This window comes from Chlorocebus sabaeus, chromosome 5 (assembly GCF_047675955.1).
Source record: "Chlorocebus sabaeus isolate Y175 chromosome 5, mChlSab1.0.hap1, whole genome shotgun sequence".
NCBI classification, from domain to species: Eukaryota; Metazoa; Chordata; class Mammalia; order Primates; family Cercopithecidae; genus Chlorocebus; species Chlorocebus sabaeus.
The window spans coordinates 44,416,713-44,439,197 of NC_132908.1; the positions used below are offsets into that span (position 1 = coordinate 44,416,713).

The 22,485-nt window shown below is 36.9% G+C and overlaps 1 protein-coding gene across 5 annotated transcripts in view; it reads left to right on the forward strand.

Annotated features, from left to right (window-relative positions):
- The window catches only part of PHKB (phosphorylase kinase regulatory subunit beta), a 224,228-nt gene that overhangs the window by 118,764 nt on the left and 82,979 nt on the right, over nt 1–22,485 (forward strand). For all 5 annotated transcript variants that reach the window (XM_007992231.3, XM_007992276.3, XM_007992243.3 and 2 more), the window contains 5 exons: nt 6,085–6,180; nt 7,297–7,494; nt 11,691–11,748; nt 12,299–12,376; nt 14,548–14,706. In XM_007992231.3, the coding sequence (XP_007990422.1) occupies nt 6,085–6,180; nt 7,297–7,494; nt 11,691–11,748; nt 12,299–12,376; nt 14,548–14,706 (589 nt within the window). The remainder of the gene's footprint in view (nt 1–6,084; nt 6,181–7,296; nt 7,495–11,690; nt 11,749–12,298; nt 12,377–14,547; nt 14,707–22,485) is intronic.

Consider the following 22,485-nt stretch of genomic DNA (forward strand, 5'->3'; position numbering starts at 1 on the left):
TCTTCTCACCCCAACTCCCTCTGGAGGATACATGGGCTCTGTCTACATGAAGGTTATGAGGAATTACCACACACTTTGGATCACACATTTTCATATTCCTGGATGGATGGATGGATAGATAGATAGACAGACTGACAAACAGACAGACATACAGGAGTAGGAGGATAAAATGACTTTAAAGAATGGCATTATATTAGGGGTCAGGAGACAGCATCACTGTATGCTCTGTGCTCAATTCCACCAGTGAGTTTAACTATTTAACTCAGCCTCAGCTTCCTTGTCTAAAAAAATAAAGATAACGATAATAGGACCTGACTCAGGAGGTTTTCATGCAAATAAAAGTTAATTAGCATAGTGCTTGGCAGAGATTAAACTTTTAATAAATGCCATCTCTTGTTGCTATTATTTATGAAGTAATGGTAATATAAAGGAAGAGAAATGAAGAGAAAGAACTGAAAGCTTTCTAGAGCATATATCAAGGAGACTGAGAGGAGGCATGGATTAAACCAGAGGTAGTGTTATCAGCAGTCTGGAAAGGTACAGGTCTTGCTAACCTGGCTTCTGTGACATACCAAATACTGAGCTGAGTGGAGCTGAGTGTCTCTTGGTTGGCTGTTACATGGTAGTAGCCAGCTCTTTTTTGCAATTGTGTCATCTCCTTTGAAGTACCTGAGTCTTAGTTTGTGTTGCTTACATACCTGTATGCACCCCTTCCAATTATGTGTATACTCACACACATACATACAAGCTACATTTCCTAACTCTACCCATCTTTCAGTGCTCTACTTTTCCCAGGAAGCTTTCATAGATTGCTCAGCTATAATTCTAAAATCAGTAAATTGCTTTACTCTGCATTTGGATTCTGAGTTATAACTGTATTGCTGATACTGTTCCTCAGCCAGTTTCTCAGTCTTGACTACACATAGGAGTCATTTGAGGAATTTAAAAAAATACTCATATATGAGCTCTACTTCCAGGGATTCTGATTTAATTGGTGTAGGGGGAGGCCTTGGCATTGAGATTTTTTTGGAACTCCTCAGGAATTCTAATATACAAGCAAGGATGAGAACAACTGCTCTAAGCTGAGCTAATTTTTGGCCTTGTTCAGGTCATGTCTATTTCCAATGGAGCTATGCACCAAATATTTGCTGAATTGACTACTACTTGATTATTTCAGATAGAAATATGGACAGATAATGTCTTATTTCTTTTTTTTTTTTTTTTCTGAGACAACTTCTTGCTCTATCACCCAGGCTAGAGTGCAGTGGCATGATCTCGGCTCACTGCAACCTCCACCTCCTGGGTTCAAGCGATTCTCCTGCCTCAACCTCCCAAGTAGCTGGGAATACAGGTGTGTGCCACCACACTAATTTTTGGATTTTTAGTAGAGGTGGGGTTTCCCCATGTTGACCAGACTGGTCTTGAACTCCTTACCTCAGGTGATCCGCCCACCTTGGCCTCCCAGAGTGCTCGGATTACAGCCGTGAGCCACCACGATGGGCCATGTCTTATTTGTTTAGCCACAAGAATATCACATGTTGCCAGTAAAGTCTCTTCATCTTCCATTTTTACAAGATAGTGTCAGTGTCCTAGTTTTACAAATTCCCTTTCATCTCTTTTTCTGATGTGGAGAATTGCAGAAATATGACTTTGAAAATGTTACTATTCCCACCTCTACACCAGTTAAATTAATAATGTGCCTGCTAAACAGTAGCACATTTAAAAGTGCATGTGATCTTTTTAGTGTTTAATCATTTTATAATGTCATTGTATATACTTAAAAGATCTGTGATCTAATTAAAAGTCAGTTGCTGGGAAAAGAATTGACATAAAAAATGCTTTATTCAAATGAAAATCCATAGAAACCACCTCAAGACTTGGGGGAATTTCAGATCATATTGATATTCACAGTTCTTTCTAAAGGCCCATTGGTATAAGGTTTTGGAAGACCTGATTGTGTATCTTTAACTGAATTAATTTAGAACTTTGAAAAAGTACATTCCCTCTTGGTGGCAACTTGAGAGTCATAGATCTTTGGAGATGGTAGAGCCCCTCTCTCAAAATGAATGATCAGAAGATTGAGGTAGTGTTTCTCACATCACACCACACAGGGGCAAAACCAGGAATTAAACCAATGCCACTCCATAATGAATCTGTTAATAGAAGATCAACTTGTTGGTATGGGAAATTTCAGCTGTTGGACACTTTCTACTTTTAGAACTGGGAGCTGTGCCTTTTCTTTGAAAACTCTTAAGCTGTTTTTTGCTTAATAATTATTGAGCTTCTGAAAGAGGTATCCATTTCACAAATAGTGTGAAAGGCTTGCCTTTTGCCCCTGGCTTCAGCATGTGAGATAAAATAAAGATTAATTTTATTTTTATGGGCAGTTGTTGGGTGGGAAAGTTTTTCGCTTTGGTTGTGGTTATTATGCGTTCCTATACTTCCTCCTTTTTTTCCAATAACAACTTTCCTTATTATTCAAGGGGAAAAAAAAACGCTTTAAATCTTCATTCTGAAACTATTTTCCAAATTTATTTTTCTTTGGGACACTAAGAATAAAATGTGATAAAATGGCCTAGTTTCCTTAATGATTTGTTTACAATAAAGGCTAATTTGGGGCAGAGCTACATTTAGAAACATATATAATCCTCAGTATGGGAATCACATATTTCATCATGATCTCAAATATATTCTGTATAAATTTCCTGACAAATATATTTAAATATTATTTAAATAATGTCTGATGATATTTAAACAGTAATATTTTAGTCTATCAGAATTTGTTTTCATCAAATATCATAGTCATAGTAAGCAACAGTTTTGTGTTTCCTGGGTTCAAGTGTCAGCTCTACTCTTTTGAGACCCTGAAAATTAATGTTCAAATTTAATCTTTCTCTGTAGTTTGAGAATTCCTTTTACAGTATGTGCGTGAGGACAAAGAAGCTTGGGTTGTGAGTAGGGCTGCTGGAAAGAGCTGTTGGGTCAGTAAGCAAAAGCTGGCTATTTACACATCTATTGCCACCATAGCCTTGGTGCAGAAGGGAAATTCCCATCAGTAAATACCCCTTCTGGAAGAATACATTTCTCCAGGATCTGCTACAGAGCTCAGTGGCAGCCTCATAACTGAACTAGGGGAGAAAATCTCCTGACCATAGTTTTGTGGTGTGGTTTTGTTCCAGAATAAGAATGTGAAGATCATGTACAGTAGGTAGATCTAATGACCAGTTGTACCTTGTTTTATTTTTTGATTCTAGATAAGGGTAGCAAGTCCCTTAGCTCAGGCTCCGAGAAGTGGTTAACGAAGAAAAGAAAGATTAGACAGTCTTTAAATTGTTTTCTTTTGAATTGAGACCAGTGAGATCAGCAAAGTCTTATGTTTACAGTTGGTACCCTTCGCCTTAGAGACTGTCTCAAAAGTGGTTGTTCTGGTCATGGGATTAAGGGAAGTGCAGTGCAGCCCTTCCCCACCACTGGAACTCAAGTCCCCATGACAGTGGTCAGGTTTCAGAATCATCTTCCAGTCCTAGCGCATTTACTAGAACTAAGACAATTATAGAAACTTGATTAGGGAGTAAAGTTTGAGCTGTCAGTCTTAAAATAAGCTCTTTAGGTGGAGTCAGGATATTATGGCAGAATTATAATGATTTCAGGAAATGGAAGATGAAAATAAAATATCCAAAGTTAATCAGATACTCTGAAGTGACATATACATGTAAAACATCCTTTCATATTCCTGTCCTTAATTGGGGAAATCAAGATACTGACAAATGAGCCGAGGCCAGAATCTAAAAGGTAATGACTAGAGAGATTGCTCATGTTATGTAAAGTGTTCAAAGCAGTTCAGACATCTAGCTTCCTTTGAAATTTCCAGGCCTTAAATTAATGTGTCTGATGATTTAAAGTAGGTGATAATTAATTCCATGTGTGGGTTCTCCTTGACGACTTTTAAAAAGACTTGCTTCTGGATTGGGAATAGCTGCCCATGACCTTGGGTGATTTTACCCTCCTGGAAATCTGGACCGTAATGCCTAAAGCATGGAATATTTTTGTGAGAAGACAACCACACAATATAGTTAATCACCCTTTGATCTCGGTGTTAAAATATGGCAACATTATGAGATTATTTTTCCCTTTGGGCATATTTCTTAGGTTGGCAGAGAAAAATTGAGAGCTGAATAAATACTTTGATGAATTTAGACAAATAAGCCACTTATTTGTGGCCAGAAAATAGAAGTTGACTGTTTACATTAATCAAGTAACGTAGAGAATTGCCAAATTTGCCATTTCACTTCGTTATTTATAAATTATCCTACTTAGATTGAATCTTTTGAAAATTTAATTCCAGGCCGATAGTTTGGTATGCAATTGACTTTATTAATTCTTGGCCTAAAGATAAATTATAGCTCTTATTTTTTGTGTATTCATAGGCTCCTAACATATTATGTCCATTTATTTCTCTGCTCTTTTGTTGTAACTACCCTACTTGCTCCCATTTCACCAAAATTCAGAGCCTAGCTATGGTCCTCACCTTCTCTATGAAGTGCCCCAACTTCCCTGGGGGCTTATTTTATAATCTTCTTCTCCCCCTTAAACCACTAACTTTGATGAAAGTAAGTCATGTGTTGCGATGTGCTGCCTTTTTGTTTTCTTAATAATCTTGTTCAGGACTGTCGCCTGGGTCAGCTCCTTGAGAGCACAGGTCAAATTTGATCTTGTTTGTTTTCCTTAAAGCAGAGTGCACAATACCTTGCCAGTGGCAGCTGCTGCATGAACCAGTAGAGATGGGAGGTTGGAACCCCGGAGTAATAGAAAGGACAGTTTACCATTCATATGGTGGTTGAGAGACAGCCTCACCGAATCACTGTTCATTTATTAATTTACTTGTCAGATTTTAAAAAGGTTTTAAAATGATATTCTGAATGAGAAATCATTCTATTTTATGAGCTAATTTTCATTAGCTCATAAAACATGGGCTACTAGGAAACAAATGCCTCTAGTGAATCTGACATCTGGATATGGGGTCTGGTGCTGCTAGATTTTGAAGTTCAGTCTAGGTGATTGGTTGTAGATATTTTTGTTTCATTGTGAATGCATCTGTGAAGTTGGTGAGAATTGGGATGAGATTCAGAAAATAGTATTAAAGTAACTTGAAATTTATAATTCTCTTCTCCCTTTCCCCATGTATTTTTCTGAGTATTCTCCTTATTCCCATCCCGTTCTATGTGATTTCAAATATTTAACTCCCCAGTAAAGCTGTTGAATATGGAATGCAGTAGTTTTAACCTGATTAGCAGATAGATTAACATTTTGTTACACCTATTCGTTTTATTCAAGCTTTTTTTTCTTTCTTGAAATACATATATATGTGTGTGTGTGCATATATATATATGGGAGAATTGTATGAAATATGTATATATATGGGGGAATTGTATAATCTAGTGTTTAAAGAATGGGCCTCTGTGTTAGAGACTTGGTTTTGGACCTTTGCTCTGTTAAAGTAAGGTTTAATGTCCTTTTCACTATATTAAATGAGACAATCCAGGTGACACATAAAGCATAGTGCTTGATGCAGTGAATATTAGTTCAGATTAGTTGCTTTATTGTTATTTGAGATTCTCCTGTCTTCATATTTTAATACAGTATTCTTTTACATTCATCTAGATTATATCTAAATTTGTTTAGTTTGATCATATAGTCAATATTCTTTATGAGGAATGTATAACTCAGATTTTATGAATCTGCATTCTCATTCTTTGTCATGTTAGCTAAACTAATTGTATTTTCATTAAAATAAATGTCACTAATATAGTGGCTATCTTGTAATCAGTACATTTCGATTGATAAGAAAAGTCAAGGAAAACTAGGGAAAACATAAAAATAACATTTTTATGATTATAAAGTTAATGTTTATTACAGGAAATTTGAGAAATATTCAAAGTACACACAAAATTTAAATCTTTTGGAACTCCACACTCAATGCAGTCAATGTCAGTATTTTTGTGAACTTTTCACAGTCAAAATGCCAAATGTTCTCCAAGTCTTTTTTTCTTAATTTAGGAAATGTTTTTCTTTTTCTCTTTCCAGGGCTGTTCGTGGTCAGTTATATTTGTGGATCTCGATGCTCACAATCGCAACAGGCAAACTTTGTGCTCTCTGTTACCCAGAGAATCAAGATCACATGTGAGACATTTAATAAAGATCATGAACTATTGTTTATGATTTCTATGTAGTTTTACCTTAATTTCCAATAAAGTACTCTAAAATGTTAGTGGTCGTCCGAAAGGGATAAGAAGACATGATAGATATTGCCCCTTACTCCTCTGGCCTGGGGAGGTCTTAGGAAATGGATGCGAGTTGTGGACAGGGCTGCTTTGGCCTTTGAATCTCTTGCAGGAGACTACAAAAATAGACTTTTCTTTTGGGGGAGTAGCAACATTAGGCCAAGATGAATTATTTTTTTGCCATGGTATATTAGAAAAATATTTTTCATAATGTATTTATCTTTTGGATAAAATAACCTTCCATTCCTTATTTCTTTTCTCTCATTCAATACACTTTTAGCCCCTTTCCTGATGAACTTTTGTATGCTTATCCTACCTGATTGTAGAATTTTCTAGGGACTGTCTGTGGTTCTGTTATTTAGAAAACACCCAAAATGGAATAATTTATTCAAAACCGTTTTGTATAAGTAATGTAAGATTATCATTTTTTAAAAAAGCTCCCCAAATAAGCAAATAATATAATACCCACTCATGCCACCACTCTGATACAATCTTGACAACATTTTGGTATATATGTTTTCACTTATTTTTAGACATATATAATATTTGTATTTTACAAAGCTATGAGTACTTTTTATATTGATTGATAACCTAGCTCTGTGAGTGGATATTGTCCCATACCAGTAAACGGATTTCTACAATATAAATTTTAATAGTTGCTAATTTACTCAACTAATTGTTAGATATTTCGGTTGTTTCCTCTTTTTCATTATTGTAAGCAAATTGTTGTGACAGACTAAGTTGTGACAACTATTAAATTTTTGCGCACCATTTTAATTAATATTTTGACATTTGAGCCCATTGAACCTTGAAAATACTATCAACAAATGAAGTTTTATCTCTTCTGTAAGGTTTCCTGGAACATGCCATAGAAACAGCTGTCTGATCCTGGGAGCAGAACGTGCTCACTTTTGACTGCATAACCTCACTGGCTTTTCATCTCTATCATTCTCCTTGGACTGTGTTGATCACATCACTGTGGACACTCACAGTCTCTCTTTCCCGTTGCCTCCAGAACACAGATGCCGCCCTGCTCCCCTGTATCAGTTATCCTGCATTTGCCCTGGATGATGAAGTTCTGTTTAGCCAGACACTTGATAAAGTGGTTAGAAAATTAAAAGGAAAATATGGATTTAAACGTTTCTTGAGAGATGGGTATAGAACATCACTGGAAGATCCCAACAGATGCTACTACAAGCCAGCTGAAATTAAGGTATTAAAAAATATTCCATGGTAATCGCATATCAGAGCAATCAAAAGCACAGATTCAGGAGACTGACCATTGGGTTTGAATTCTGGCTCTGCTGCTTACTGGCTATGTGGCCCTGGGCCAGTTAATTAACCTGTCTCTGTGTTTAATTTTTTTCATTGGGGTAAAATAATAATAGTACCTATATCATGAGGTTCTTATGACGATTAAACAACTTACATAAAAGTGCTTAGAATAGTGCTTGGCACATGGTAAATGCTCAGTAAGTGCTAGCTCTTATTACCAGTGAGGTATTTACTGATAATGGGCCATGCTGATTTATTGGGTGAATAATTTTTCTACTGCGTTTTCAGTCCTCTGCTTGCCTGATCCATACTCTTTGTCTTCTGTAATATTAAATATCTGTTTGCAATATTCCTTTCAATCTTTTAAGCAAATTCTTTTATTAAAACTGATAGGCCATTCCATCTTCCTTTATCTGTTTCATTTAGATACTTTCTTTTAAAATATAGTCCTCTGAATATTTAGTTTTAAAATATTTTGTATTTCAAAACACACATACCACTATATCTAGTTTTATACTAGCTGCCTTTAAGCCATCTAGAAAATAGCACCCCAAAAAAGTAAGAAGTCATGCACATTGCTGAGGACTTTGCTTTAACGTAGGGTATTGAAAGGTATTTTGTTTTTTTGTTTCTTTCCTTTTGAGATGGAGTCTTGCTCTGTTGCCCAGGCTGGAGAGCAGTGGCATGATCTCAGCTCACTGTAACCTCCACCTCCCGGGTTCAAGCAGTTCTCCTGCCTCAGCCTCCTGAGTAGCTGGGATTACAGGCACATGCCACAATGCCCAGCTAATTATTTTGTATTTTTCATAGAGATGGGGTTTCACCATGTTGGCCAGGCTGATCTTAAACTTCTGACCTAAAATGATCTGCCCTCCTCGGCCTCCCAAAGTGCTGGGATTACAGGCGTGAACCACTGTGCCCGGCTGAAAGATATTTTGTATGCATGGGCACAATTGGCTCACTCACTGAAGGTAGGTAAGGTCCCTAGGAATCTGTATATAGAAAATGTATAGGCAACATTGTACCTTTTAAGTTGTTTGGCAATTAACGTACTGTTTTAAAATTTGACATACACTTTTGCAGAAAAGCTAGACAAGCTATTTATCATTTTATTTAACTTCTTTTTTTTTTTTTTTTCCTTAAATAGAGACCAGATCCCACTAGGTTGCCCAGGCTGTACTGGAACTCCAGGGCTCAAGTGATTTTCCTGCCTCAGCCTCCCAAGTAGCTGGGAGTACAGGCATACACCACCACACCCAGCTTTATTTTATTTAATTTCACAGTTGACTATCACTTGGAAACCATTTTATTGTGTGCACTTTTGAAATTTTCAGCAGTGTTGGCAGTGTTACAATCTGTTAGGTTGGACCAAAAGATCCATTTATCTCTTAAACATCTTCAAATGTTTCTTTCCTATTTAATACATTTTCTGTGCCAATATTTACAGCACTTACATTTGAATTGGACCACCTGCAACTAACTACCACCTTGCACACTTCCAACTTTGGATCTGTCCAGCAAGTTTTCTGCACCTTCTGCTGAGCACCACCAAGGAAAGCCACAGCACTGTGGGTAGGAGCTGCCCCACAGACAGGAGATCTGTCTTGGTTCACCCTCATAATTGCTGTCAGTTCTTGTCAGTCCTGCTATCTGACTCTGCCAGGAACTCCCCTTGAAAGCTTTTCCAGCTTTTTCCTATTTGTACTCAAGTTTGCAGACTTTCCTTTTTATTTTCTACTTGATAGCCTTTCATTTCTGCATGGTCTCCTCCACTGTGTCTTTCCTTCATCCATACTTCCTTCTGTCTCTCTTGCCTCACAGAAGGAGCTCTCTGTTCTTTCTAAGGCTAACCCGTCCTGTGTATACCCCATCCTATTCTCTTTTACTTTCTTGACACCCTCACTTGTTTTCTTCTGTGATAGAAGGATATCTATTTCTCTTTCTTTTTTCTCCTCATCTTCCCCATTTCTACCTTCTCTGTCTTGGTTCCCCAACTTAAATTAGCTTTTTTCCTCATTAAGCATATTGATGTTTATCATTAAGAAACCAAACAAAACCTCAACCCTTTCCCTGTCCACCTCCATCCTCTTTCTCTTTGTGCCACACATCTGAAAAGCATGGCCTCTACTTGGTGTCTCCTTGTTTACATCCTGCTTACTCTTTCCCCTACAAACTGGCTTACTTCCCAGCACTCCCCAGTAGCTGTGCTGGCTTCAATCCGCTTACATTACTGAGTCGGAGTGGATGCTTTTCTGATTTCATTTCACAGAACTTCTTGGCATTTGAGTGTCTTTGCTGAGTCTTCTTTGTTGGAACATTCTCTATTGGCTGTGACCCCATTCTTTATTCTCCACTTCTCTCACTTCTTATTCTACTTTGCAGGTTCCTCTTCTTCTGCCCCCTCTTAAACATTGCACTTCTCCTAGGGTCCATCCACAGCCCTAGCCTCTCTTCATTCTGGCTGTGAACTCTCAGCTTCAGCTATAGCTGTTAACCACAGATCTCCATCCCTAGCTCATACCTCTCCTCAAGTGCCCACCCTCTGTACGCAGCTGCCTTGTGGACATCCTCGCTTAGGTGTCTTACAGTCTGCTTGTATTCAGCTTCCACTCCTGTGCCCAGGCCCTATACCTGAGAGTCATTCTAGGCACTTCCTTTCACCCATCTACCTTTGTCAATCACCAAGGCTGGCAGATTTAGCCTCCTAAAAATCCTAAAATTCTGTTTCTTCCTCTCTATTACTCCCTGGTTTAGGCTAGTGGATCTGGGGTGATTTTGCCCCCCAGGAGACTTTTGACAATGTCTGCAGACATTTTGGGTTGTCACAATATGGTAGGTACTACTGACATCTGGAAGGTAGATACTAGGGATGCTACTAAACATTCCTGCACCACACAGGGCAGCCCAACAACAAAGAATTATTTGGCCACAATGTCAGTAGTGCCGAAGTTAAGAAACCTCAGTTTAGGTTGTCATCTTTTCTCTTTGGATTTTGCTCCAGCAGAATTCCAGCTGGTCCTATCTCTTGCCCTACAACTCTCTTCAGTATTACCAGCTGCTCAGTCTAGCAAGTAAATATAATGAGTAAATCTGATCCTGCTGAGTATTCACCTGTGGTTCTCTTTTATTTCCAGACCAAAGTCTTAGCCACTTAGCATGACCTGCAAGGCCCTTCCTGATCTGGCTGGCCGGGCCCATCTGTTGGGTTTCAGTTTTTACTACTTTGTCCTTGCTTATTCCAGAAATACTGAATTGCTGGTAGATTCTTTAACATACTTTGCGCTTCTATGCATCTGTGGTTTGTAACTATTATTTCCTTTGCGTTGAGTTACTTTAGCTCATCTCCCCATTGAAGTCCATCTAGTGTTAGCTGAAACATCTCCTTTCTTATAAACATTCCCTGACTCCAAGGCAGACTCCGGTGTTCCACTCCCTATGAGCCTGACATACCATGTGTAGATATTTCCTACTGCATAGTAGTTGTTTATTTACATGCTGGCCTCCCTATTAGACTGTGAGCCTCTGAGGGAAGTTCTCTGTCTTTTTGGTTCCAGGCATTAGTAAGTATTCAGTAAATATTTATTGAAGGACTGCAGTTTGGTGGACTGAATGAGTGAGCTTTTGAATAATAAGACCTGAGGAAATTTTTTTTTAAAAAAAGAACACGGAAACTGCTTAGAAAATCAGTTCAATTTTATTGCTATAAGCAAATCTTTGACATATCACCTAACTATAGTTCTTCTAATTTAATTGTTAGTGGCTGGGCACAGTGGCTCATGCCTGTAATGCCTGTAACCCCAGCACTTTCGGAGACCAAGATAAGAGGATCTCTTGAGACCAGGAGTTTGACCAGCCTGGGCAACACAGGGAGGAGACCACATCTCTGAGAAAAAAGAAAGAGAGAGAGAGAAACAGAGAGAGATAGGCAGATACAGTGGTGTGTGTCTACAGTCGCAGCCACTTGGGAGGCTGAGGCAGGAAAAAGGATCCCTTGAGCCCAGTAGGACAAGGCTGCAGAGAGCCATGATTGTGCCACTGCACTCCAGCCTGGGCCACAGAGTGATATCTTGTCTCAAAATAATAATAATAATTTAATTGTTAGTGAAAAATATAATGTTTTGTTTTCTGTTTTAGCTATTTGATGGCATTGAATGTGAATTTCCCGTATTTTTCCTTTATATGATGATTGATGGTAAGTAAGCTTTTTCCTGAAATTTAAGCTATAGGATTTAAGTGGTTTAAAGAAGAGCAGAAATGAAATATGACTTTTTTCAGCTAGAAAAATAGACTGCACTTCAGTGATGTTAATTGCCCTGCATTTGTATATGTGACTCTCTTGCTTTCTGAGTGAATGCTAAATCATTTAAAGAATTAAAAAAAAACTTGGAAGCATTTAAAAAATGATACCATATATATTATTCATATTTACATAGAAAAATTTTTATTAGTAGAAATCATTAATACTGTAATCCTTGATAATGTGAGTGTATGTAACATTTATACTTAGGAATAGGGAAAATTCAATTAAAATTCAGTTTTCAATTCTAAATGCTAACGTGACTTTCTAAAACCAGTTTCTTGAAAAAATATCACACAGATTTGCATTACTTTTTTTCAATTTTAATTTTACCATTTGCATAGAAAATTACCAAAATAATTGTAACTGGGTTAATATATTTTTTCTAAGGTAAAATTTTTGAGATCCTTATTAAGCTCAGCTGCTACTGGATTTTATATTTTAGGAGTTTTTAGAGGCAATCCTAAGCAAGTACAGGAATATCAGGATCTTTTGACTCCAGTACTTCATCAGACCACAGAAGGTATAGTTGTCTTTTTAAGAAATTCTTCCTACCAACATTTCCTTAATGTTTATTTAAAATGTATAAATGAGTCCTTTGTAAAACACAATAATTTATATTAAATTGAAAAAATAAGTGATCCCTAAAATGAAATCAGAAAGAAGATTAAGCAAGACAAAGATGGAGATGAATCTAGGTGGGCATGGCTATAGTCATTCCAAAATGGTTTGTCAGGTAGACTGAGCTCCTCCATCTGTTACTTACTATGTAACTCCATTACTCTGAACAGTGTCACAATAATAGAAAGTGACTAGTTTTTATCCAGGTCACTAAAAATGCTATAGTCAAGTGAGTGCCCCCCGTGGAGGGCTACCTAGAGAGGTTCTGCCCTTGTCTAAAGGCACTAGAATTGCTGAGAATATTCTGGCCTCTTCTTTAGAGTTTTTTCTAGAGTCCTTAGCATTGTATTTTGAACATCTGCCATGGTGCTAAAACATCATCCTTTGAGGATGGATTTAATATTTTAGAAATGGTCAGAAGGCCCAGTCTTAGGAGTAAGGGTATATTGGTTTCAGTCAGACACCAGCAGGGACCCTCAAAAAACATAACTGAATTTTCTGTATAACTGGAAAACCAATTTTCAAAGGAATTCCAAATGAGATGTTCTAGATGTCTTTGGGTCTTAAAAGTACTGACAATCATAGCACTGAGCCCCATTCCTATCTCACATGAAATTTGTGATATTCTTTGGGGTTTTCCAGAGATATCTCAGAGTAAATACTTCATATTATATGCTCACTAACATGCTTATAATGTTAAAAGTTGTGAAATGTTTATGGATAAACATTGATTTCAAAGTGAATATTAATTTTTAAAAGTTAATTTTGTCTTTATGCTACAAAGAATCACTTGTCCAGTGTGAGAAATAATGCATTAAGTTTTGTAATGCATGTAATATTTGAAATCCTTTGAAGCAGATCTTTTAATGTTTAGTGTTAGATCATTGATGCATTAAGGTGTAGCAGTTTAATGTACCTCGCTTCAGGTTTCATCGTGTTCAGAGAGTGATGTTCAAAGTATTATCTGTATATCATAGACCTTCTTACTGATTTTAGACACAAATATTGTTGATTGTCTGATACGTAAGGAAGCAAAATTTTAGGGAAATCTATATTTCATTAGAAAAATTAAGTTTACTGTGGGCTAATATTGCAAAAAGTCTTCTGTAGCATCCTACATAGGTTGTTGATTATTTTCCCATTTTATCATCCACAAAGATTCTACTCTTAAATAATAATTTTAGTTCCTACCAATCCATTTTTAAATGGTCACAGAGAAGATGGCTTTTTCTCTTCAGTGATATTGAATGGTAGATAATGGGCTTAATGCTTAAATGGGGATTTCTTTGCTCTAGCAATGGCTCAGAGTTATAATTCTTCATTTAAGATTACACAGTATCTCATTTGTGAAGCTTCTGTAGACTTATCCTATTAAAAATAGCTTCCTCTATGGCTCTAAATATTTGCATACTGTATATTTGTTGATTCATTTAAAGGTATTAAAATTAAATGTTGTTGAGGGAGATTATGTACTCATTGTTAGCCAAAGCATAACAATCTGCTGTTGAATTAGTGTTTTAAAGTCAATTTTTTTTCTCCATGATTTTCACTGGCAATATCTGAAAGGAACCAGAATATCCGGCTTTCTATAGCTTATCAAATCTGTTGCCTCCTGCACAACAAGTCTTCCTCCCTGCTTTCTAATCATTACAGTGTCTTGAAGGGAACTTTTGGGAAAGACACTAATTTTGATATGGTTTGGCTGTGTCCCCACCCAAAGCTCACCTTGAATTATAGTAATTCCCGTGTGTCAAGGGTGGGGCCAGGTGGAGATTACTGAATCATGGGGGCAGTTTCCCCCATACTGTTCTCATAGTAGTGAATAAGTCTCAGGAGATTTGATGGTTTTATAAATGCATAAGCCCTCTTGCCTGCCACCGTGTAAAACATACCTTTGCTCTTCCTTCACCTTCCACCATGACTGTGAGGCCTCCCCAGCCATGTGGAACTCTGAGGCCATTAAAACTCTTTCCTTTATAAATTACCCAGTCTTGGATATATCTTTATTAGTAGCATCAGAGTGGACTAATACAGATTTGTTATATTTTAAATACTTATTTTTAAACTCCATAGGATATCCTGTTGTACCAAAGTACTATTATGTGCCAGCTGACTTTGTAGAATATGAAAAAAATAACCCTGGTAGTCAAAAACGATTTCCTAGCAACTGTGGCCGTGATGGAAAACTGTTTCTTTGGGGACAAGCACTTTATATCATCGCAAAACTCCTGGGTAAGTGGAGAAGGTTGGGAATGGTATTTTTTTCCTTGGTATTTAACTATTAGAAATAAATATGCCTTTGCTGATGTTTATGTTGGATTTGGGTGGTGTTTCATGCTCTTAGGAGGTCTTTGGGGAGTTTCTTAGTATCTAGTGGTATATTAATATAACTATTTCACTGAATGATAATGGACAGTTTCTGGGAAGAAAGCGCAATAGGTATGGGTACCATTTGTGATCATTTAGGGGGCTGCATTTGGCTTACTATATAGGTTTCCTGCAGAAGAGTATAGAAACTTTGAGTTACTTTTATATGATATATTAAAAATTCTGACTTAACAGTAACAGTCATGCTTGGTCATACCTTTAGTAAACCACTTGCCAAAAGGTATTGGTCATCTCAAAGTTCTCTTCTTTCCAATAAATACATATTGGCAATTTTAGTTGGAGGCTTAATAGGGCCATTATTCATTATTCTTTGAAGAATTATTTTTCATCTTCTACAACTTGAGCTGAATCATAGCACTCTTGGACGCTTTGAAATGAAGACAAATTTGATAAACACAGAGAAAGCATTATGCATCTTCCTGCAACATTCCTTGTTCAAATTTTAAATGTTATTAGCATTTACATCAAAAAGGCTATCACTTTAGAGTCAGAATTCCTTTATGGCAAAAAGATTATGAAATAGGCTAACTGTAAATACTGTACCTGCACTAAAAGAACTGCCTACTGTATAAAATACTGTTATGATTTTTGTTGTTTCTAGCATTACTGCATAAGTTCTAATAAATTTGTACCATAAGAGTAATCATCTTCAGTTTTTAAAAAATATTCCATTAGGGAAGAATATTTCACAGGACAGATTTCCAATTTGAGCTTTACGTAAATGATATGTAAGAGCAGGCAGAAGCTAACCAAATAAGTGAAAACTAAGTTAATGCTGTTTTCAGTTTGCTCCTTTCCTAACTCTATTTTCTGGGTCTCTATATATACCTAATGCTAATTTAAAAACATGAAGAAACATTTTCTTCCTCCTTTAAAGGGACAGCTTTTTGACAAGGTGTTGATATTATTTATATAGGCTTTGCTTTTAGAATTTCCAAAGTGGGGGGAAAGACACATGAAATAGTTTTCTTATAATCAACTCAAGTTTTGAAAGTTATCTCTGGTTAGATTGTTATTTCCATCTCACTAGCATAATTACAAAGAAGCTTTGTTGATACAGTTAAGTAAAACGTGTTTTAGTAGAGGACTAGTTAACTTTATGTAAGGATAAGAATTTTAACATTAGAATTTTTTAAAAGTTTTTAAAAATTTTAAAAGTTTTTATGTACTACGTTTGGAAATTACAAATGAGCATGAGGAATTTTTTCTGTGATTCTGAGGCTGAAAACTGGAACCTGGGATCTGGGATATGAAATTAAAACCTCCTTCATCCTGCTTTTTGCCGTATGTCCAGCGTGGGTTTAGTGCAACTAGAAAGAATGTTGTTTGAGCAAAGCCTCTAGATAAAATTGACAAGGCTAGTGAATTGAGAAGGTGGAATTGACCACACCCTACATAAGCAAATTGAGCTTTAAAAAAAGAAAAAGATTGACAATAGTATCAGTAAAAAAGCATCGAACTTTCCAAAATAAATGTGTTGAATGTAGACAGGTCTTGAGTGAAGATAGTATTTTCTCATATTAAGACCAGAGTGAATAGAAATGGCACAGGTCATGCCTCCATTTCTGTTTCTTGACCAAAAAGAATAAGAAATACTGCAGGGCTACTGTTAAAGAAAGTCAGTTTCTCTTTTCCCTGCTGATCTTCTGAAAAGGCAGCAAGAACATGCAGAAGGTATGTTGCATACTATGAAACCACATACTTATCTCCAGCTGAAAAAAAAAATATTGCATATTCATTAGTAGTCTAGCCTAGCTTTGTGTCATCTGGTTAACAGCTCACTGGTTAAGACGAATAACATCTCAGAAGACTGAATCATTTAGTTGCTCTTAACTATTGTATACTACCCCTAAGAACCATCACTTCTATGGATTTTCGTTCAGATTCCAGATACAACATTTACTTAAATTGTCTTTATTCATTAAAGGAGCCTCAGTTGGATATCTGCTTGACAACATTTTGTGGGCAGCTAATTGTGGTTACTGTTTTTACATGAAAATAATATAATAGTGAATCTTTAAAAATACTCTATAGTATGTGACTTTCACTAATTCGGGCCAGTTTGTATCTCAATGAAGTCTAATAATGTTTTGCTTTATGTGTGCCTAACTAAATAATTATATAACAAAACTGTGACTTCTATTCAATTGTTAAAGAAAAGACACAGTATGCTATATCCTGAACCAAGGCCTGAACTCCCCACTGTGCTCTTAAAAAATAAGTTCATTATTCACAGTATTTCCTTTTCTCTTATGAAATTTATACTTTTAGAAAATCAATATTTTCTATATAACTGGTAAATATATTATAAACATGTATACTTTAAACCCCCTAAGACATATCTTAAGATACATCGACATGTCTTAGAATAAAATGATCATTAGTTATACCTTCAACTGTTACTCAGATTTGCAAGTTTAGAAACCATTCATGTAAGACCAGTCTAAAGAAATCAGAGTACCTTTTTGAGCTCTTTGCAAAAAAACCTTAAAAGTACAGCCATTGATTGCTTAATGGTAGGGCTGTATTCTGAGAATTGTGTCATTAGGTGATTTTTAGCCTACAACATACCTAGCCTATAGCCAATTGCTCCTAGACTACAAACTTGTAGAACATGTTACTGTACTGAGTACTGTGGACAATTGTAACACAATGGTAAGTATCTGTGTACCTAACATATTTAAACATAGAAAAGGCATAGTGAAGATACAGTATTGTAATCTCATGGGATATCTTTATGCATCATCACGTGACTGATTTATTGCATTTAAAATCACTTGAGGCTGGGTGCAGTGGCTCATGCCTGTGTCCCAGCATTTGGGGAGGCTGAGGCAGGCAGATTGCTTGAGCCCAGGAGTTCCCAACTAGCCTCCCTAGAAGCTGGGACTACAGGTGCACGCCGCCACACCTGGCTAATTTTTTGTATTTTTAGTAGATACGGGGTTTCACCATGTTGCCCAGCCTGGTCTGGAACTCCTGAGCTCAGGCAATCGGCCCACCAGGCATGGTGGTGCATGGCTGTAGTCCCAGCTACTCAGGAGGCTGAGGCCAGAGGATCACCTGAGCCCTGGAGGTTAAGGTTGTGGTGAGCCGTGATTGCACCACTGCACTCTAGCCTGGGTGGTAGAGTGAGACCCTGTCTCAAAAAAAGGATTAAAAAATTGCTTGAAAATCTTGGTGTTTGGATTGAAATTTTTTCTTTTGAGATTCAGAAAACTAAAGAAATATAAAGTTAATGATAACATTACTCTAAAACCATTAGAAAACCATTATAAAGGCCATTATATAACTTTAATATATGTTCTTATTCAGTATGTCCTAAAAAGAGATACCAACATACCAGCTTTTAAAAATCTGACTTCTAGGGCCAGGTGCGGTGGCTCACGCCTGTAATCCCTGCGCTTTGGGAGGCCGAGGCAGGCGGATCATGAGGTCAGGAGATCAAGACCATCCTGGCTAACACAGTGAAACCTCATCTCTACTAAAAATACAAAAAATTAGCCAGGTGTGATGGCACGCACCTGTAGTCCAGGAGAATCGCTTGAACCTGGGAGGCGGAGGTTGCAATGAACCAAGATCGCGCCACTGCACTCCAGCCTGGGTGACAGAGCAAGACTCCATCTCAAAATTTAAAAAAAAAAAAAAAAAAAAATCTGACTTCTAGACTTCAGCTTGTCTATTCCATATGTGCAACTAACTTTTCTTATCCTGTACATCAGACATTCATAGTGGTGATCTTCATTCAGGTACTACTACATGATGCCGGCTCATTAAAGATTATAACTTTACATACTGTATAATTTAAGGCAGGTGAATACAATAATTTTTAGGGTGGATATTTTGAAAACATTAATAAACATTAATGGTTAAAACAAGATATATTCTCTTGGTAAACTTGAATATTAAGCAATTTTAGTTAACTACAACTTTCTCTCCAATATACACAAATGCCCAGAATACTCAAGTTAATGAAAATTTGCTTGAATCTCACAACAGAATTTTTTTTTTTGGGGGGGACGGAGTCTCGCTCTGTCCCCCAGGCTGGAGTGCAGTGGCGCGATCTCGGCTCACTGCAAGCTCCACCTCCCGGGTTTACCACATTCTACTGCCTCGGCCTCCTGAGTAGCTGGGACTACAGGTGCCCGCCGCCTCGCCCGGCTAGTTTTTTTGTATTTTTTAGTAGAGACAGGGTTTCACCGTGTTAGCCAGGATGGTCTCGATCTCCTGACCTCGTGATCCGCCCGTCTCGGCCTCCCAAAGTGCTGGGATTACAGACTTGAACCACCGCGCCCGGCCAGAATTTTTTTTAAGAGACAAGAGGGTTTCACTCTGTCACCTAGGCTGGAGTGCAGTGGTACGATCATAGCTCAGTGGAGCCCCAAACTCCTGGGCTCAACTGATCCTCCTACCTCAGCCTCCTGAGTAGTTGGAACTACAGGCACAGATCACGACACGTGGCAGGATCTGTTTCTTTTGGAGATGGGTATTATTTAATTTCTTTGGAACACTAACAAGCCACTTTTAAAGTGATAAAATAGATATAGAAGTACTTTCAAATTTCCAAAGTGTTATGTATATACAAAGTTCCCAACTTAATTTCTTGGGTTCCCAAAGTTCTTTGGTAAGTCATTGTTTGGAAGCCAATTTATTTTCCTGTGGAAATTATATTTTAAATGATTATTAACACCCAGCAAACTTGTAACCGTGGGGTTATGAATTATTTCTCTGACATTATCATCTTTTTCTTCTTTCTCCCTCTCTAGCTTCTCTTCCCTTTTTTTTTTTCTTTCTTTTTTTTGGGGGGCGGTTTGAATGTAAGATCTGCCACTTACTACCTGTGTGATTCAAGTTTTCTTAACTTCCCTGAACATTAATTTCTTTATTTTTATGTTATAAGGCTTAGCTGGCAAGGAAATACACATAAAGCATTTACTATGGGACAAATACATGTTTAAATGGTTCTTCCCCTTTCTGTTCCTACTTTACCATTCATCTACTTGTTTATCTCTGCTTCTATTTATAGAGGCCTACTCTTTGATAGTGACTATGGATATCCAGTAGCTCACTAACAAGAGTTATAGGAAATACTTCTCTCTGTCTGTCTCTCTCTAAGGGCAACCTAATTATTCTGACATACTACTTCCTAATTCCAGTGTTTGTCACAAAAATAAGCCCTTTTGCATTTGATTTTATTCATGACATTTCTTGCCTAATTGATCTCAAATATAAAATCTACAGATTAAAACTGGAAATCTAATGCTTTTTAAACTTAAAATCATTGATCAAGTGTCCCCTAGTGTATATAAGGACATAAGAAACTGAGGTCTTGATTTTCTTTGGTCTGTTGTCTTCAAATACAGTTGACTCTTCAGGATAGCACGTGATTTTGTTACTGCTCAGTTCAAGATAAAATGAATAGATAAGAATGTACAGTATATTTTTACATGTTGGTTGCTAAGAGATTTCCCAGTTGTTGCACTTCAGGAAACTTCAAGAATATTTTCATTATCTTTCTCATGTTACCCATGTGATGGCTAGTGACCTAAAGTGGGATTTCTGTGCAGCAGGCATTATAAACATCTTGAAGCACATGTAGTATTACTTTAAAGGCTTCACCTGGGAAGACTTTCTTTCTTTAGCTTCATGTATAAATAACTGACTTTCTTTTTTTTTTTTGGAGATGGAGTCTCGCCGTGTCACCCAGGCTGGAGTGCAGTGGTGCTGTCTCAGCTCACTGCAGTCTCTGCCTCCGGGGTTCAAGCAATCCTTCTGCCTCAGCCTCCCGAGCAGCTGGGACTACAGGTGCATGCCACCACGCCTGGCTAATTTTTTTTATTTTTAGTAGAGACGGGGTTTCACCATGTTGCCCAGACGGGTCTCAAACTCCTGAGCTCAGGCAGTCTGCCCGCCTTGGCCTCCCAAAGTGCTGGGATTACAGATGTGAGCCACTGCGCCCGGCTGATAACTGACTTTCTTAAAGCTAAAATGTTTTTGTTGAATTAGTACAAGTGCTAGAATATTTGCATAGACATTATTCTAATCCTTACATATATTAGTAAAGTTGAATATGAGAGTAGTAATAGACTCTTTGAGAGGGCTTTTCATACATGTTGTCACACTGATTTTCAGAAACACTAATAAAATATGTCACATTCTGTGCTCTGCCTTTTACAAACATCATCCTAAGTAATCCTAACATCTCTTTGAGATGGGTACTACGTGGCGTAGGTGAGGAAACTTAGGCCCACAAGAGTTTAACAACTCACCCAAGGTTACAGAGCTCATGAGTAACAGAGTTTATTGATTTATTCAGGAGTCTACAGGGTGCCTGTGTCACCTGTAACCTCTGTGGCATTAGATATTCCTATTAAAAACAAAAACATTGCTAACCTAATAAGATAATAAATCGAGTCTTGTTTTCATTTACATTCTGACTATTAGAAACATATTTCTTAGTCACTCTTCTGTGAATTGTCTAGCAATTTTGTTTTGCCCATTTAATCTTGGTTTTATGGTTTTTCTTATCAGTCTACATGAATGTTTTATATATTAAGTGTATAAAACCTCTCTGATATTTTCCTAGTTTGTCTTTCAATTTTGCTTTTGCTATATTTTCATGAGCAGAACTTAAAATCTTTACACACTCAGATCTACCAGTGTTTTCCTATTTAATTTTTGCTGTGGAATTTACCATTTAATTTTAGAAAGTCCATCGTTGTTGATCAGTTGAGTAAAATTCATACACACACACACACAGAAACACACACACACAGACACACACACACATACATATTTGGAATTTTTTGCTATAATATGAGGTTAAGGATCTGCATTTTCTTTTTCTCCAAATAGCTCATTTCATAATTCATGTGTTACTAATATGTGTCACCATAGCTGAGATTCAGCTAGGCTTTAAAGTACATAATTTTACCCTATAAATATCTGCTGAGCCTATTTTAGTATGTCCTATGTAATTTTTGTGTCATGATAAAAAATATTTGCTCTGTTAAATTTTCTTTAAATTATTATTTCATTAAAGAAACAGATTTTTCTTAATATTTTCTTTTTATGCTGGACAATTTTTGCTTGAGGTAAGCCCAGGGTATATTTTATAAACCTTCTGTGAAAAAAAAATTAATTAACTTAATTCCTATCTTCTAAGGAGTTAAAGACAGATATCTCTATTTTATAGAAATTCTTGATTATCTTGGAGGTGTGGTGCTATACTGTAAATGTAGAAAGCCATTGATCTCTTACCCTCGCTCTTTTATTTTCATTTTGAATATTCTGTAGTTTGTTGGATATAAGTTCCTTCAGGATTGTCACTCTTCACCAGAAAACCAGTTTCATTGAATTGGAACAACAAAGACCTCTATTTTTGCCTCCTGAATAATAAAAATCAATGCAGTGGGGAAAAAATATGCCCATAAACTTGAACTTTTAATGATATTTGTCATTTTTATACCATTATGGAAATTAAAGTAATGATTATGGCAATTAGCGTTTCTGTATTTGCTAACCCACTAATTTATTATTCTGCTTTATAAGTGTATTGAGAGCCTACTAGGTGCTGGCGGCTGTGCTAGGTACTGGGGCATCATGTATAAGAAGCATACAGTCTAT